The sequence below is a fragment of the Mastigoproctus giganteus genome, chromosome 1 (assembly GCF_048544385.1).
Source record: "Mastigoproctus giganteus isolate SK-2022 chromosome 1, ASM4854438v1, whole genome shotgun sequence".
Lineage (NCBI taxonomy): Eukaryota > Metazoa > Arthropoda > Arachnida > Uropygi > Thelyphonidae > Mastigoproctus > Mastigoproctus giganteus.
This window is the reverse complement of record NC_143575.1, coordinates 98,125,243-98,142,559: the sequence shown is the minus strand read 5'-3', so window position 1 is coordinate 98,142,559 and position 17,317 is coordinate 98,125,243. Positions and strand designations below refer to the sequence as shown.

General features: G+C 36.9%; 1 protein-coding gene across 2 annotated transcripts in view; it reads right to left on the bottom strand.

Annotated features, from left to right (window-relative positions):
* Hacl (2-hydroxyacyl-CoA lyase) overlaps positions 1 to 17,317 on the bottom strand; it is a 182,099-nt gene that overhangs the window by 48,721 nt on the left and 116,061 nt on the right. For both annotated transcript variants that reach the window (XR_016547389.1, XM_090381322.1), the window contains exons 12-13: positions 11,743 to 11,796; positions 459 to 559 (exon numbers count right to left, since the gene is read on the bottom strand). Coding sequence is in view for 1 of the 2 variants with exons in the window: in XM_090381322.1 (XP_090237448.1) it covers positions 459 to 559; positions 11,743 to 11,796 (155 nt within the window). In the remaining variant the exon portion in view is untranslated. The remainder of the gene's footprint in view (positions 1 to 458; positions 560 to 11,742; positions 11,797 to 17,317) is intronic.

Sequence of the window (17,317 nt, the reverse complement as noted above, 5' to 3'; positions counted from 1 at the left end):
ACACTACTCTCTTCAACTTAAAGCAAAACGTTTTCCTCCCAAAATTTTCAAAATGATTTAAAAGCTGGGTTTTTTTCCATCATAGTGAGTACACCTTTGTTAGTTACACCTTTGTGAACTAATGATCATTTCATGAGTGTTTCCAGGGCTGACTTTCCAAATTTACAACAAAATGCAATGTTTGCATATTGTCCAAGTTTTGTTATTTTCAGTACATGTGTCAAATCAGGAAAACAAGTAAACAGCATGAAGCAGTAAACAGAATAATATATATATATTAATCAAACTGATTATTAATCAGTTTCCCTTCCACAAAGAGAGTGAGGGTAACTTTGAATTAATGAAGTTTATAGATGTTTATGCTGTCTCCACTATTAAAATGTGCAACATACAATTCCTAAATCTTGAAAAATTTTACCGTCATAACAAAGACATTTTATTTTATACTACCAAAATACCTGTGTCTAGGAAGATCATTAAGAAGCATAGTACGCCCAATGTCCATTGTATTAGCACCTTCATTGACTATTATAGAATCCTTGGGTATCAGTTCTTGTATCTAAAAGTAAACAAAATGCAAGTTATTTATTTTTCTAAACTTAGAAAGACACAATAGCAAGAGTGTAAGTATTTTTCGACTAGTGCTCCCCTCCACTTACTGCCTAGCCTCTATTACGTTGTTTTAAAGGTACTAAAACTAAAAATTCTAATTCTATATGATTTAATATTATTAACAGCCAACAAAAGATTACTGGTCCTTGGAAGAAAAAATTTTGAGAACTGCTTTCCCAAATCAGTTCTCAGTAACAGACCATTCCTCTGTGTCCTCAATAATGGTCATCAAACTTTTTATACTAGGCAATGTGATATCTAAAATCAGAGTGAATGGAGCATGATCTCGTGGCAAAAAGGATACATGTATGTTATCTCTTTGAACTTTGTCATTCAATTTCACATAATGAATGCAAATTTTCATATACTATAAAGGATTAACTGTGCATGCCCTGTATATCCACTAATAATGTCAATCCACTAACTGATAGTAGTAGTAGTAGTGGCACTTGATGCAAGAAAGCAAGTGTAGGAGCTTATGCAGCATCAGCCAAAAAAAAAAAAAAAAAAAATATCACACCATACCCTCCAATTGCCTGTCCAGTTCCTCCTTAAATTTATTTAACCTATCAACTTCCACAACGACAGATGGAAGTTTGTTCCAGCAATTAACCACCCGCTGGCTAAAGGCAAATTTCCGCACATCTATTCTACATCTATCCTTTCTTAATTTGAACTTATGTCCCCGTAGGTTCGTATTCTGAACAAGTGGGAGGATCCCATCAGAATTCAGCGTGCTCAACCCATTCAAGGCCTTATAGACCTCAATCAGATCACCGCGCAGGTGCCTAGTCTCCAGCCACTGCAATTTGCAGAACTTAAGCCTCTCTTGGTAAGAGGATCCCTTCATTCCCCTCACCAATCGTGTTGCTCTTCTCTGTACACGCTCAAGCAAATCTACATCCTTCCTAAAATGAAGCCTCCAGACCTGTACGCAGTACTCAAGGCGTGGCCTGACCATTGCCTTATACAGAGGGACAATCACCTCCTTTTCCCTGCTAGCAAAATTCCTATATATCATTGACAAAACCCCATGACCTGCCCTAGCAGCCTGTCTACATTGCTCAGAAAACTTCATATCTGACTGCACAATTACTCCCAGGTCTTTTTCATTTTCTACCACCTTAAGTGTAGTACCACACAGTTGGTACGTTTCTCTGGGGTTACTTCTACCCATATGCAGTACTTTGCATTTGTCAAGGTTAAACTTCAGTTGCCACTTCTTAGCCCATCTGCCCAAATTATCTAGATCCTGTTGCAGTAGCACACTGCTATTACTGTCATTAACAACCCTGCCAACCTTCGTGTCATCTGCAAACTTCGACATTAAGCCTGATATACCTTCATCAATATCATTGATAAATATACAAAACAACAGTGGAGCCAACACCGAACCCTGTGGGACTCCACTAATAACATTAGTCCACGAAGAGCAGCACCCATTGATTACCACCCTCTGTCTTCTCCCACTTAACCATCCTTTTATCCATTGTAGCAACTTACCCTTAATACCATTCTGCTCCAATTTGTACAGTAGTCTTCCATGCGCAACAGTGTCAAAAGCTTTCCTGAAATCCAAGTATATGATATCAAAATTATTTTTTGCATCCAGTTCCTTTGTGACCACATCATAATAACCAATCAAATTTGTCAGACAAGACTTTCCCTTAACAAACCCATGCTGTGTCTGAATTATTGCTGCAGTCTTGTCTAGATGATCCTGCAATGCATCTTTAACCAGTGACTCCATTATTTTACCCGGAACAGAAGTTAAACTAACTGGTCTGTAATTATTCGTGTCACCCTTCGAACCTCCTTTGTGAATTGGGGATACATTTGCACATCTCCAGTCCGTGGGAACCTCCCCTGAATCCAAGGATGCTCTCATAATTATGGCTAAGGGTTTACTTAGTTGCTTTGCCGCCTCCTTTAATATAACTGGATAGATCCCATCCGCCCCAGGTGCCTTTCTTATGTTTAACTTCAACAATTTTTCCTCCACTTTGCTCTCAGTTATTACAAAATCATTAAGCACACTGCTACAATTTGATAACCTTCTTCCATTTTCAAACTGTAATGATTCCTCACGTGTGAATGTAGATGCAAAATACTCATTCAGTTTGTTTGCTATCTGAGCAGGATCATCAACAGTCGAACCATCAATGTCAAGTGGACCAATCATATTCAGCCCCTTCCTTTTAGAGTTTATATAAGTAAAGAAATCCTTGCTGTTTTTCTTAGCATCTTTTGCCAAAGATTTATATTTTTATCTCATATAATTTTATCTCATCAGTAAATTTTTAAAACAACATCCTTACTTTTAAATAAAAGAACATATAAAAAATGTAACCATTATTCAATGCCAATCCTGAACCATTCTTCAGCTAACTTTTCAGAATTCTCTGGTCAGTTGGATTTTGAGATAGTCATCTCTATGGTGACATAATGGCATATCTATAACCACATGCTCACTGATTCATGGAAAACCACTTTTTTTGATAAATCAACCTGTTGTTTTTGAATTGAGAAAATCAATGAATCGCAGAAACACAAGACAAATGAAGAAAACAATAAGATCAAAATATGGTGAAATCACTATTAGCATTGCAAGAAATACCTGAAAGTAGTATGTGAATCAAATCGAAAGCTGCTTCTAAGCTGGCTGTAAACATTTCAAATATTTACTATAATTAGGCCATGGCATGCAATTTTTCAATAGTAATAGTATTCGCCATATAGAGCAAGGAAGCCACAGGCTTTTTCTGCTGATAAAAAAAACAACAAAACTACTAAGTGGATAAGAAAATACAAATTACAGTTATGACAGTTTGTTTTTGCAACAATTCACAATAACAACGGTTTTGAAACCAGATGGCCAAAAATATCAAAACACCATAAAAAATTTCAAAAATGCACATTTTTCATTATGATAGCACAGTCAATCAGATATGAGAGCTATCCCCATCTAAGCCAATCAGGGATGAGGTGGCCGCAGGTAACATGAGAGGAACACTCAGTTCGCTTATTGATGTACTATTGTTGGATGACTATTCCACGGTGTCAATTTATGAGTTTTAATTAAAAATTGATGATTAATTTAATATAGTAAAAGCTGCCATGTCTAGTAAGAGAAGTTGGTACCAGATACCACAAGAATGTGTCTTGTGGTATCTGGTACCAACATGTAACCAGCAGATCTTTTAACTCCTGTAAGGCCCATGGTTGAGACGCCGCAGTTCAGAGTTGCTGTTCCAACACAAACCACAGATGCTCGATGGGACTGATGTCTGCAGTAAAGCCAAGTGAATGTGAAAATGTCACTAACAAGTCGTGTAGATCTATCATGTTGGAAAAAAAAAAGATGGAGGTAATTCAAAGAATGGAAGATGGTCAGACATGCCCTAATGTGTATAGAAGTATAAAATTGCCTCCATTAACTGTGAGTGCCATGATGAAAAATGCAGATAAAATAAAACAGTCAAGGAAACATGCAACAATGGTAAGTGCAACACGAGTGAGTTATAGCAGAAGTAAACTTTTAGAAAAAAATTGAAAAATTGTCATTTTGGGAGGATTACTTATACCAAGAAAACATTCCATTGATTCAAGCTGTTATTACAGATAAGGCAAAGTCAATTTTTGAAAATCTTAAGAAAACAGAGGGTGGCAGTGATGAGACATTTTTAGGTAGCAAGGTATGGACATCTGATTTAAATCTCGAAGTACACCAATGAGCCAAAACATTATGACCACCTACATAATATGATGTTGGTCTTCCACATGCAGCCAAAACAGCTCGTACCCAGCGAGGCATGGATGTTACAAGATTTCTAAATGTGTCTTGTGGTATCTGGTACCAACATGTAACCAGCAGATCCATTAACTCCTGTAAGGTCCGTGGTTGAGACACTGCAGATCGGAGTTACTGTTCCAACACAAACCACAGATGCTCGATGGGACTGATGTCTGGAGAATTTGGAGGTCAGGGAAATACCTGTAAGTCTTCCTCATGTTCCGCAAACTAGTCGAACAATGCTGTTTGGCATGGTGCATTATCCTGCTGCAAGATGGTACAGCCAGAGGGGAAGACCGTTGCCACGAAAGGGTGTACCTGGTCAGCAATGATGTTTAGGTAGGTAGTAGATGTCAGAGTGACCGGCACATGGATGACTGGACCCAGGATATCCCAGTAGAACATTGCCCAAAGCATGACACTGCCGCCACCGGCTTGTTTTCATCCCACGGTGCATCCAGGCACCATCGCTTCCCCAGGTAAACGACGCACGCGTACCTGGCCATCCATGTGGTGCAACAGGAAATGTGATTCATCGAACCAGACGACCTTCTTCCAATCACTCAAGGTTCAGTTTCAACACTCGCATGCCCATTGTAGGTGCTGTCGCCGGTGGACCGTGGTTAGCATGGGCACTCTGAGAGGCCTGCGGCTACACAGTCTCATTTTCAGCAGGGTTCGATGTACTGTGTTGTGACACATTACTTCCATCACCAGCATTTCAATTACTGGCGAGTTGCGCCACAATCACCCTTTTGTTGCCACATACCATCCGGGAGAGCCTTCACTCACCTCGAATATAGATGAGCCATGGTCGTCCAACACCTCGCCGGCAGTTCGTGGGTTTTCCCTCCTCAGAACACTTTCAGTAGGTACTAACCATGGCTGACTGTGAGCATCCCACTAGCCATGCTGTTTCAGATATGCTCTGACCCAATCGTTTGGCCATTACAATTTGGTCTTTGTCAAACTCGCTTAAGTCTGCTGCCTTTCCCATCTGAAGAATAAGAGTAACACTGATTAACGGAGCTCAGTATCAGGTGTTTTTTATACCATGTCCCAACCCCCACACACACACACCATAGTTCACCTGCAGTTTCTTCGATTTGCTGGTCATAATGTTTCGGCTCATCGGTGTAAGCGTTGCTGTGTGAAATGGCGAGGTAGCAAATGCAGATGCTAAGGCAGTTGAAGTATTTTCTTCAGAGTTTCAAATCATTGTAGAGGAGGATAATTATCCTCCTGAGCCCATTTTTAACGTTGATGAGACCATGCTTTATTGGAAGAATTGGAATTTGTCCATACATAAGCCAGTATACCAGCAGTGAATCGATACTGATGAAATCCATACTAGTGATCACTGATCAGATGGAAGGTTTTCTATATAGCATTAGCATTGGCATATGATGCAAGAAAGCAAGCTTATTCAGCATCAGCCAAAAAAAAAAAAAAACGCTCCCATTTCACCCCTCCGTTCGTTCGAAATACCTGTCCAGTTGAGCTTTAAATTTGTTTAGGCTATCAACTTCAACAACAAGTGATGGAAGTCGGTTCCACCAACCAACCACCCGCTGGCCAAAGGCAAATTTCCGCACATCTATCCGACATCCGTCCTTCCTCAATTTGAATTTATGCCCTCTGAGGTGATTATTCTGAGAAAGATGAAGAATCCCATTGGCATTGAGCATGCTCAAACCATTCAAAGCCTTATACACCTCTATCAGATCACCTCGCCGGTGCCTAGTCTCCAGACTCTGTAATTTGCAAAACTTAAGCCTTTCTTCGTAAGAGCAACCCTTTGTTCCATTTACTAATCTTGTTGCCCTTCTCTGTACCCGTTCAAGCAGCTCTACATCCTTCTTGAAATGAGGCCTCCAGACCTGTATACAGTACTCAAGATGTGGCCTAACCATTGCCTTATACAAGGGAATAATCACCTCCTTATCCCTGCTAGAAAAATTCCTGTATATCATTGACAAGACACCATGAGCTACTCTTGCAGCTCGTCTGCACTGCTCAGAGAACTTCATATCTGCCTGCACAATTACCCCCAGGTCCTTTTCATTCTCCACCACTGTCAGTGTAGTACCGCAGAGTTGATACGTTGCTCTGGGGTTACTGTTTCCCATATGCAGCACTTTACATTTGTCGATGTTAAACCTCATTTGCCACCTCTCAGCCCATCTGTTCAACCTTTCCAGATCCTGTTGCAGCAGCATAGCGTCAGTATTGTCCTTAACGACCCTGCCAACCTTTGTATCATCTGCAAACTTGGACATTAAACTTGATATCCCATCATCAATATCATTCATAAACACCGAAAACAACAACGGACCCAACACTGAACCTTGAGGAACTCCACTAATAACATTAGTCCACGTTGAGCAGTGTCCATTGATTACCACTCTCTGTCTTCTGCCACTCAACCATCCCCTTATCCATAGCAGCAATTTGCCTCCAATGCCACACTGCTCCAATTTGTGCAGCAGTCTTCCATGTGCAACAGTATCAAAAGCCTTTCTAAGATCCAAATATATAATATCAAAGTTATTCCCTGCATCCAGTTCTTTTGTGACTACATCATAGTATCCAATCAAATTGGTCAGGCAAGACTTTCCCCCTTAACAAAACCATGCTGCGTCTGAGCTATAACTGAATTCTTGTCTAGATGATCCTGCAGTGCTTCTTTAACCAGTGCCTCCATTAATTTACCTGGAACAGAAGTTAAACTAACAGGTCTATAATTACTTGTGTCAGCCTTTGATCCTCCTTTGTGAATTGGGGTTACATTTGCACATGTCCAGTCTATGGGTACCTCCCCTGAGTCCAAAGAAGCTCTCATAATTATGGCTAGGGGTTTGCATACTTCCTTTGCTGCCTCCTTTAATATAACTGGATAGATCCCATCCACCCCAGGTGCCTTTTTTATGTTTATCCTCAACAATCTCTCCTCCACTTTCCTCTCAGTTATTACAAAATCATCCAGCTCACTGACAATGTTTACTTTACCTACATCATTCTCCTTCCTGAATAACTCCTCATGCGTGAATGTAGATGCAAAATATTCGTTTAGATTGTTAGCCACCTGAGCAGGATCCTCAACTGTTGAACCATCAATATCCAGTGGACCAATCTGATTCATTCCTTTCCTTTTCGAGTTCAAGTATGTAAAGAACTCTTTTCTGTTTTTCTTTGCATCCTTTGCCAAGGATTTTTCATAGTCTGCCTTTGCCTGCCTAATCTCCTTTGTGACTTGGTTACAGACCAACTTATATCTATCATAGGCTTCCATGTCACCCATTAATTTGTATGTATCCCATGCATTTTTCTTCTCTGCCACATGTCTCATTAGTTCATCTGACAACCATTTAGGCCTAAACCTTGAACAATATTTCTTAGTTGGTATGTAAAGCCTGGTAGCCTCGAAGATTAGTTCCTTGAATGCTTCCCATTTTGAGTTTGCTATATAGGTTAAGAGTTGGCAGTTAATGTATTTCTCCATTACTTTAAAAAGAATAGAAGTAAGTGCAATGGAATAATAATTGTACTGAAGGGATTTGTCATCCTTTTTAGTAACTGGCCGAATATGAGTAAATTTTCAAGCAGAAGGAAAAACACCAGCGGAATAAGAAAGTGTAAAAAGGTGATGCAGAACAGGTGTAAGCTCACGAGCACAGGTTTTGAGAACAAGTGGAGAAATACCATCAGGACCTGGAACTTTCTTATTATCAAAGTTGTTCAAAATTCTTCTGACATCCTTTTGACAGAAGACCACAGCAGTTACTGAATGGAGTGTATTAGGAATAGTAGGAGGTAGTTTACCAAGATTATCAATACAAGAGTTAGAAGAAAAGTAGGATGCTAGTAAGTCAGCTTTATCTTTAACCGAGGTGGCAGCAGAACCATTAGGTTTTAACAGAGGTGGAAGTAGAAACAGGAAAAGTTGTGGCTAACAGCTTTGGCAAGCGACCAGAATGCTTGACTACCATTTGGACAAGAAGCAAGTTTTCTACTCTTAGCATGTTTGAAATCTAATTTGGACTGATTAATAACTGCTTTACAATTTTTATGAGCTTTGGTGTAGGCAGAAAATGAACCTGGAGATTTGGATACAAGCCAATTATGATATAGAACATTCTTATCTTGGAGAGCCTCAGCACATTTATTGGAAAACCAAGGTTCAGATAAAGAATGAGATTTTAATAATGTAGAATAAAGGATTTCTTCCCTACAAGAATAATTTCACTGACATGATCTGAAAAGACATTGGCATCAAAAGATTTAAAACCATCATCCAACCAAGGAAAAGAAATAGAAATCTCAGAGATCATCCCATTTTGCATTCTTGTAATGACAAACAACACAAGGTTGAGAATGGCCACAAGAGAAAGGCTCCATTGGAGAATAGATCATCACCAAGTTGTGTGGTGCCTAGAGGACCACTCACCTCAACCATATACTTGGAAGGGTTGTTTGTGAGAAACAGATCAAGAGTGTTGTTTAATTTATGCCATATCTACATGAATCACCCTTTATGTATGTACATATATATATAATTTAAATATATATGAAAAATATACCAGTCATATGGCAAGCCAAGTAAGTGACAAACAGAAAGCAAACCAGTACATAACATTGCAACAAACAAACAAAGGGGGGAAATAAATTGAGATAAAGGGTGTTGCAGAAGGATTATGCTCCTAATATTATTTAGAGAAAATGCCAATTAATAAAAATACAAACAACATAAATTTATAACATTGGCTGTCAATTCAAATTTAGCAGCACACCCTTGATGGCACAAGGTTCAAATTATGGGAAATATCATTAGATGGAGACGAAAATCAACCACAACGTGACCAACAGGTGAAACAAACAAACAAAATAAAATAGACTGATCATTCTGCCCCAACTCGTCAGGAGGCTGTAAGGCCAACAATGGCCAGTGAATCACTACATTTTGAACACTAAACAAATCAATGCATTGCTGATGTCATCAATACACTAATCTACCCACCAATGCAATACATTTGAATAATGCTGGTGGCCCTTAAGCAATGAAAAATTTTAACAGAACATATCAGAGCACTCGCATGGCAAAACAAAATCACTGAAACAAAGTAAGAAATTGAGCTATAGATGGTATGAGCAGTACATCAGCATCTCAATTTACTACTACCCGTGTAACGTAAAAATAAATTTTAACTAAAGAGGCAATAAGGAAAAGAATGATAGAAAAAAGAAGAAGAATGAAGTAAAAGAAAAGACAGCACATTTGTCATTTATATTTAAATTATGTTTCTGCAACACGTGGTGGGTTATTGTTATTTGGTTTTTTTAGGAGCATTAGCAACTAAGGCCATATTGCTCCGGGAATATGCGGTGGTCATTCCCTGACCTTTCCGCATCCTCCGTATTTGGTGGTGACGTGCTCGAACCCCGGTCTAATCAAGAAGCGTGTGCTACGCACTGCTGCTTCTTCCCACCTGGCTACAGAGGCGCCACGTGGTGGGTAATGCTTTACAGCCACTGATGTTTACTACACTGATTTTCTACTTTTTTCCATTTTTAGAACCTATTTTTCAATGATGACAGTGAAAATGATATTTCATACATTTATTAAGACAAAGAAAAGTGACTTTTTGAACAAAATCATTTTTTTTTTTTTTTTTTTTTTTACCCTTTATCAACCTGAACAATCCCACCATAATCACCTATAACGAGTCTTCAATTAGACAATCCAGACTCAAAGGCATTCAAGTGTTTCATAACAGTAAAACTTATGGAAAATATCTGCTGCACATTTTTTTTTGTTTAAAGAAACTTTGCATTGCAAGTTAACCTGCAAAAGTGATTCTGTGATATTGTTTTTTGACTCTTAAGGCATAATTCTTCAGCAGTAGGTACCTCGGAAGAAAACTGCGAATAGTGAATATTATGCAGAGACACTTAATACTTGTAGAATGCAAGTCTGAAAAAATGCAGTGCATTTAGTAAAGGAAACGCTAGTAGCTATTGTCTTTGAATGCCAAGAAAACATACAACCTGTACAAGTTGTAGATCTTCAACCACTTAACAAGAACTACAAGACACTAATGTGCCTATAATGCAAAAGTTAAACAAGCCACTACTGGTATCCTATGCAAAATGTCTGAAAATGACCTGTTGCACGTGTTTGAGAAAAGGGTGTGTGATGCTACAAAAAATGTATGTATATTGAAGGATGTCACACATCAAATACTGTGAAGAATCCATTACTTTGACAACAGCCCCTCAATATGAGTTCTTGTTTTTCTTGCTCCAACTGCAGAACTAACAAATTCAGCTCTGGTTTTGATTTCTCCCACTAGCTTATAGCCCACTGAAAAGGATGGTAGTGAAAATACCAGATATCTGGCTTCTACTTTGTAAATGAATGTGGCAGTTGGCTGTAGACTGCATCACTAATTTCTGTGAGCATCTGTATTTTCTTCAGACCTATATTATCTTTTTTTTTTTTTTTTTTTTTGATTTGGTAGTTGTTGGCGCATCGGCTTCTGTGGCCATATTGCACCTCCAAAGGTTTTTGCAGTACAGTGATCCAAGCCCGAGGCGGGAATCGAACCCGCGACCTTTGGGTTGCCGGGCAGGTACTTTACCCACTCGGCTAGCCCGGTCGGCCCTATATTATCTATGATAATATAGTTCATCATGCTTGCTGCTTGTATTCTGCAACATACTCTTCTTTTGTATTATGTGAATATTTTTTCCAAGAGATATGTTACATTTAAGAATATCCTTTTTTTTTTTTTACAATTAATTTCTTCCCCTTTCATTGCTGAAGAAGTTGAAGACTTCATATTGTACACACTTCCTATTCCCAATAGCATATATGAGTCTACCTATCATATTTCTTTGTACTCTACAGGCAATGTAGAAATCAACGAAATTCTTTGTTTTAAGAAATAATTTAATTAACTTTAGCATTTTATTTTAATAGTGCACCTATTCTATTAAAAATAAATATCTTTACATGTAGCTTAAGTGTTTCCTTTCATATAGTTATTTATCTTGCATCATTTACAGATCATAGTCAGATTGGGGAGGGGAAAGCTCAACTTGAATCCAAAGGCATATGATACATAATTCAAATAACAAATTATGCTTCTTGTTTTTTCTCTCTCTTTTTTGAAATCTTCATCCCTACAAGTTAGACTAATTTAAGAAGCTACAGCCCGTTCCAATGGAAATCAATTATGCATTTACCATCAATAACAATTGTAAGAAAATAGCAGAATATATTCAAAGAAATTCACATAACAGGTTCAAGTTTTAAAGTGCATTCACACAGTACATACCTGATGAAGCACTGCATGGTAGTTGAGTGGCAAAGAAACATCATTTCTCATTTCCTATGATAAAATTGTACATTTTAAAATTTGTCTTAATAATCTTACTTTTAATATATGTTAACGTTAATATATGAAATTCAAATGAACCTGAATAATTTTACGAAATTTTTAGAACTCTAATATAATATTTGAAAGGAATATTGCACAGGTTATCTTTGATCTAAAAAGATAAACTGAAAGTACTACAAAAAATGCTACAAAAAATGTAGCATTTGTAGCATGTAATAGCAATTTACACATTACCTGTGTAAATTGCTAGTACATATCAACTTACAGCTGCTATAGGCTTCAGTACTTTTCATTGCTCTAAATTTTAGCATCCTCCTCATACTACATTTTCTTATGGTATATATGCATTCATGGCTTCTTTGACTGTTGCTTTAAAAGTATTCTGTAATTCTAAGATAAGGGGCCCTTACATGTGCTATCTTCCCAGTTGATAAAGGCCATGTAGCACTTTAGCATGTTTCAATCCACCTATATTTCAGAGAGTGCATTCAATGTGCTATAATTTTTTGTAAGAAACAACAACATTCTGAAATCCTCAACAGTCCAAAAATCCAATGGTTAAAAAGTAAAAAGTCTGGAATTCATAGCTAAAAGTGAACACTTAATTTTGAGTTGAGCTGTAAATCAGAAAAAAAAAAATAAAAATAAAATAATAAAAAAAACTAAATTTTATTAAAAGTTTATTTAATGTATATAAACTAACTTCAAAACAAGCAAAAAACAAATGAGACTTGTATGATGCTATAAACACAAACCAAGCATTACTGCTAATAGTCCAGAGTCAATCAGTATACTGACAGAATCGAGCAGCTGTTAATTTCATGTGCCTTTACTTTTACAGCAATCATTTACTGAATGCTTAAAAATGACCACCCATACACATTATGGCACAGCACTTGGGTGCTTTTTGAATATTTACATGTGTCATAGCACATCACTTGTAGTGCATTTGAGCTCATATGTGCCAGAAACAGCAAACATGTTAAGCTTCCATAATCTCCTTTCCTGAAATTAAAACTCATTCCTTTGCCTTTAAAAACTGCAACCTCCCTGTCATCAACAAACTCAGAACACCACGATCACTCCCTCTACTAATGGTTACTGTATTGTTGGTCTCATCTGGTTTGTGTATGATGATCAGGTCTAAAATAATCTAGACCCTACTACTTTACCTGATACAAATAATAATCATTTAGTTCAGAGGTTCCCAAACTTTTATACCTCGCTTGTCTTTAAAACATTAGATAAATATCAAGTCTCCTTCCAGAACAAGTGCAAGTAAATAACATCAAAGTTTCTTGCGACGACCAACTAACTGGTTAAAATAAATTTATTAAAATAAAAATGATATATACATACGATAAAACAGAAATAAAATAAGATAAAAGCGTTAAAATACAATAAGATAAGAGTTAAAATATATATAATAAAAGCATTAAAATACATAGTAGCTTTTGAAGCAAAGTGCCTCTTCATCAGCTAGTCAGTGAATGGTGTACTTCAGTATATATTGAAGTATATGTTATGTTATGTTTTTTTTTTTTTTTTTTGCTTTTGGTAGTTGTTGGCGCATCGGCTTCTGTGGCCATATTGCACCTCCCAAGGTTTTTGCAGTACTTTGATCCAAGCCCGAGGCGGGAATCGAACCCGCGACCTTTGGGTTGCCGGGCAGGTACTTTACCCACTCGGCTAGCCCGGTCGGCGTTATGTTATGTAGGTGAGTCTGGTAGAAGATTGAAAGATCGGGTTTCTGAGAATGAGGTGGCTCTGCAAACTGCTAATTTTTAACGCTCAGCAGTCGCCGAACATTATTGGGCTGAGCAGCACAATCTTGATCCCCAACGGGATATTGAAATCATTGACTATTCACGTGATTATCATCAGCGCTCCTGGCTTGAAGCACTACACATAGCCACCAATAATAGTACTATGAATTGGACGAGGGAAGTACACTTACACCCTATTACAGAATGTACTGTATTACAGTGCAATGAATGCTGACGATCATCACGTGTACATAATTCTGCTTTACTGATACCAGACTCGTGATACATGATCATGCCCAGCTGACTTGTGCTATTGTAACCATCAATATATACTGAAGTACACCATTCACTGACTAGCTGATGAAGGGGCACTTCGCTTCGAAAGCTACTATGTATTTTAACGCTTTTATTATATATATTTTAACTCTTTTATCTTATTGTATTTTAACGCTTTCATCTTATTGTATCTTAACACTTTTATCTTATTTTATTTCTGTTTTATCTTATGTATATATCATTTTTATTTTAATAAATTGATTTTAACCAGTTAGTCGGTCATCGCAAGAAACTTTGATGATATAATGCAACCCGATGCACAAGGCCTATTTTCTAATGCTAGTAAATAGATTTGACAAAATTTAGCTATGAGTATACACCTAATTCTGTTTTTGCACGAATTTTTTTTATATGAATTTGATTTAACACGAATTCAAAATAAATATTTCATTCTCTTTTTACGCGAGTCATTTTGATTTAACACGATTTCTATGAATTTTTTTTTGCCTAAATTCTAAGAAATTTTTTTTTTATTTGTGCCATATTAGTATCATTTCTATATTACACGCACCAATAGATTGGATAACAGCTAGTGTGTGCGTTTTGAAACACGTGCTTTTGTTTACCAAGTGTATGTCTAGGTATCTACGAATCATCAACATTTTTATTGAATTTGGTGCACATCTACGGTATTTGTGCATTGTATCTTCGGAAGACATTTAGTAGTAAGCTCTATTTCAAAGTGAAAGAATCTTTAGTGAAATTTGTGAACATATAAATTTATTAATTTTGCCGATAGTCAATAAATTGTAAGTTTACAAATTTTTCATACCTTTTTTTATTAATTATAACGGAGATATTTTTTGGTAGCCCTTAAATAATGTCGAATAATTCGCCTACTGCCAAAATGAAAGGGAAAGCGATTTCTCCGGAACTTAAAATTCAAATTTTAGATCGTCTTGCAACTGGACAAGGGGCTACGTCTGTAGGAAAGCATTTTGGTGTACATGAAGCTACCATAAGAACTATTAAGAAAAATGAAGCTGCAATTAGGAAGTTGGTATGTTCTGGAATAAAAGTAAGTGTTAATTCATCATCATATACAAGAGATATTGTCAAGGAAAAAAATGGAAAAGGCTCTGGTAATATGGATAGAAGATCAGTCACAAAAAATAGTACCAGTAGATGGAAATGCCATCAAGCAAACAGTACTAAGAATTTACAGACTTTACAGACAGATTAAAGAAAAGGAGCCAAGCACTTCATCTCAGTTAAACAGAAAGTATGAATTTTCTGCGAGTACAGGTTGGATGACAGGGTTTCTTAAAAGGAATGCTCTTCATAATATAAAAATTAAAGGTGAAACTGCATCTGCAGATGAATCGGCTGCTAAAGTATTCCCGCAGGAACTTGCAAAAATTATTGAAGATGGAGGATACACTCCTGATCAAGTGTGGAATGCAGATGAAACTGGTTTCTTCTGGAAACGAATGCCGAACAGAACGTATGTAGCCAAATCGCAGAAAACTGCTGGTGGTTTTAAGGTAGCTAAGGATTGTGTGACCTTATTATTTTCCTCCAATGCTTCAGGAGATCGTATGTTGAAACCATTGCTGGTAAATCGAGCCCTAAACCCACGTTCAAATAAACTGCCTGTTCACTGGATGGCAAACAAGAAGGCCTGGATGACCACTGCTATCTTTACAGAATGGTTCAACAAATGTTTCATCCCAGAAGTCAGACATTATGTGAATTTGAAAGGTCTCGAATTTAAAGTTCTTCTGATTCTTGACAATGCACCCGGCCATTCTGTCTTGGAACACCCAAACGTACAAATTTTATTTCTGCCATCTAATACTACATCTTTGATACAACCGCTAGACCAAGGTATAATTGCGACAATTAAAACATACTACGTAAAACGAACATTCCAACACGTTTTGGACAAACTGAATGATGAAACACTAACAATCATTGATGTGTGGAAGAAATTCTCAATTATGGATTGTATCAATCAAGTTGGATTAGCGTTAACTGAATTAAAACCAGCAACTTTAAATGCGTGTTGGAAAGCGGTTTGGCCACAATGTGTAAAAAGCAAAGATCTCATCATCCCTAATAAGACCGAATTTCCCAAAATCATTACAGTAGCACACAAAATTGGTGGAGAAGGATTCGATGATCTATCGTTTGAAGATATTGATGAATTGTTAACCAGCAAAGCCCTAAACGAAGATGAAATATTAGAGGTTGTCCTTGGGACTCCTTATCCCACAGAACATAGTGATAATGAAGAAAATGATTCTGTTCTAAATGCAGATTTAATAAAAGAAGGTCTGGAACTGGCCAGAAAATTAGGTAACCAAATGAGGAATGTGCTAGGAAGTTTCAACGTGAACTGAAGTTGTTGACAGTCTCTTACAGAGAATTATATAACGGCCTAACCAAAACACGAACACGATTAATAACTGAATTCGTTCGTAAAACCGGTAAAACATCAGCACCAGCGAAGACTCGTGCTGATTTTGCTCAAAAGATCACAGAAAGAATTTCATTAATAGAGGAAGAAGACGATGTCCACAACATTTCTAGTGATAGCAGTGATATTCCAGTCGTACGCAAACGCATGCGCCGTTTATTATCAGAAAGTTAAAATGAATAAAATCTTATGTGTAAAACAGATTTTTTTTGTTCATGAAGAATTTTTTTCATTTCATATGCATACAAATTTACTTTAATACATTTTCATTATATATTATTACATGTGTATTTTGTTGAAATAAAATAATAAGCTTAAAACGAATATTTTTATGTTTTTTTTAAAATTATTTTTACTGATTTTTTAGATCCAGAACCAATCTTCTTTTCTTCCATAAATACAATGTCTTTTTTTACACAAATTTTTTTACACGTATTTTTCAGGAACATATCTATCGTGTAAAAATAGAATTAGGTGTACATAGTTTTATAAATTAACATAAACTTCAAAACATTTAATCTTAACGACTGAAATAAAATACGCTTCATACCAGTATTACTAGGTTGGTTTGTCTGTATTTTTAAAAACGTGCCCCTAGTAGGAGTCACACCTTGGGAACTTCTGATTTAGTTGATTTGAAAATTGTATTCCCCATTGTTAGTTTCTTTCCACTTGCTCAAATCAAAAGGGAGAAAACTGAAATCTCCCATATTAAAATATTCATTCTTGTTTGCTCATTCCACATGCTGCATTTAGAAGTTCTTGTCATAACCTTCTGGTCTGCAGATGACTGCCACTATTAAACTTCCGCTTCAAACAAAGTCACAAGAGATTCTAACTCACAAACCACATGGATTCTATACTAGATAAGAAGCACGACCCCCCCACCACCCCTTTCAAATTCCTTATACTTCCTAAATAGATTGCACATGCCATAGTGAAACTTATTATCCTTTTTTTTTTTTTTTTCATTTTAATTTCATAAGCCATT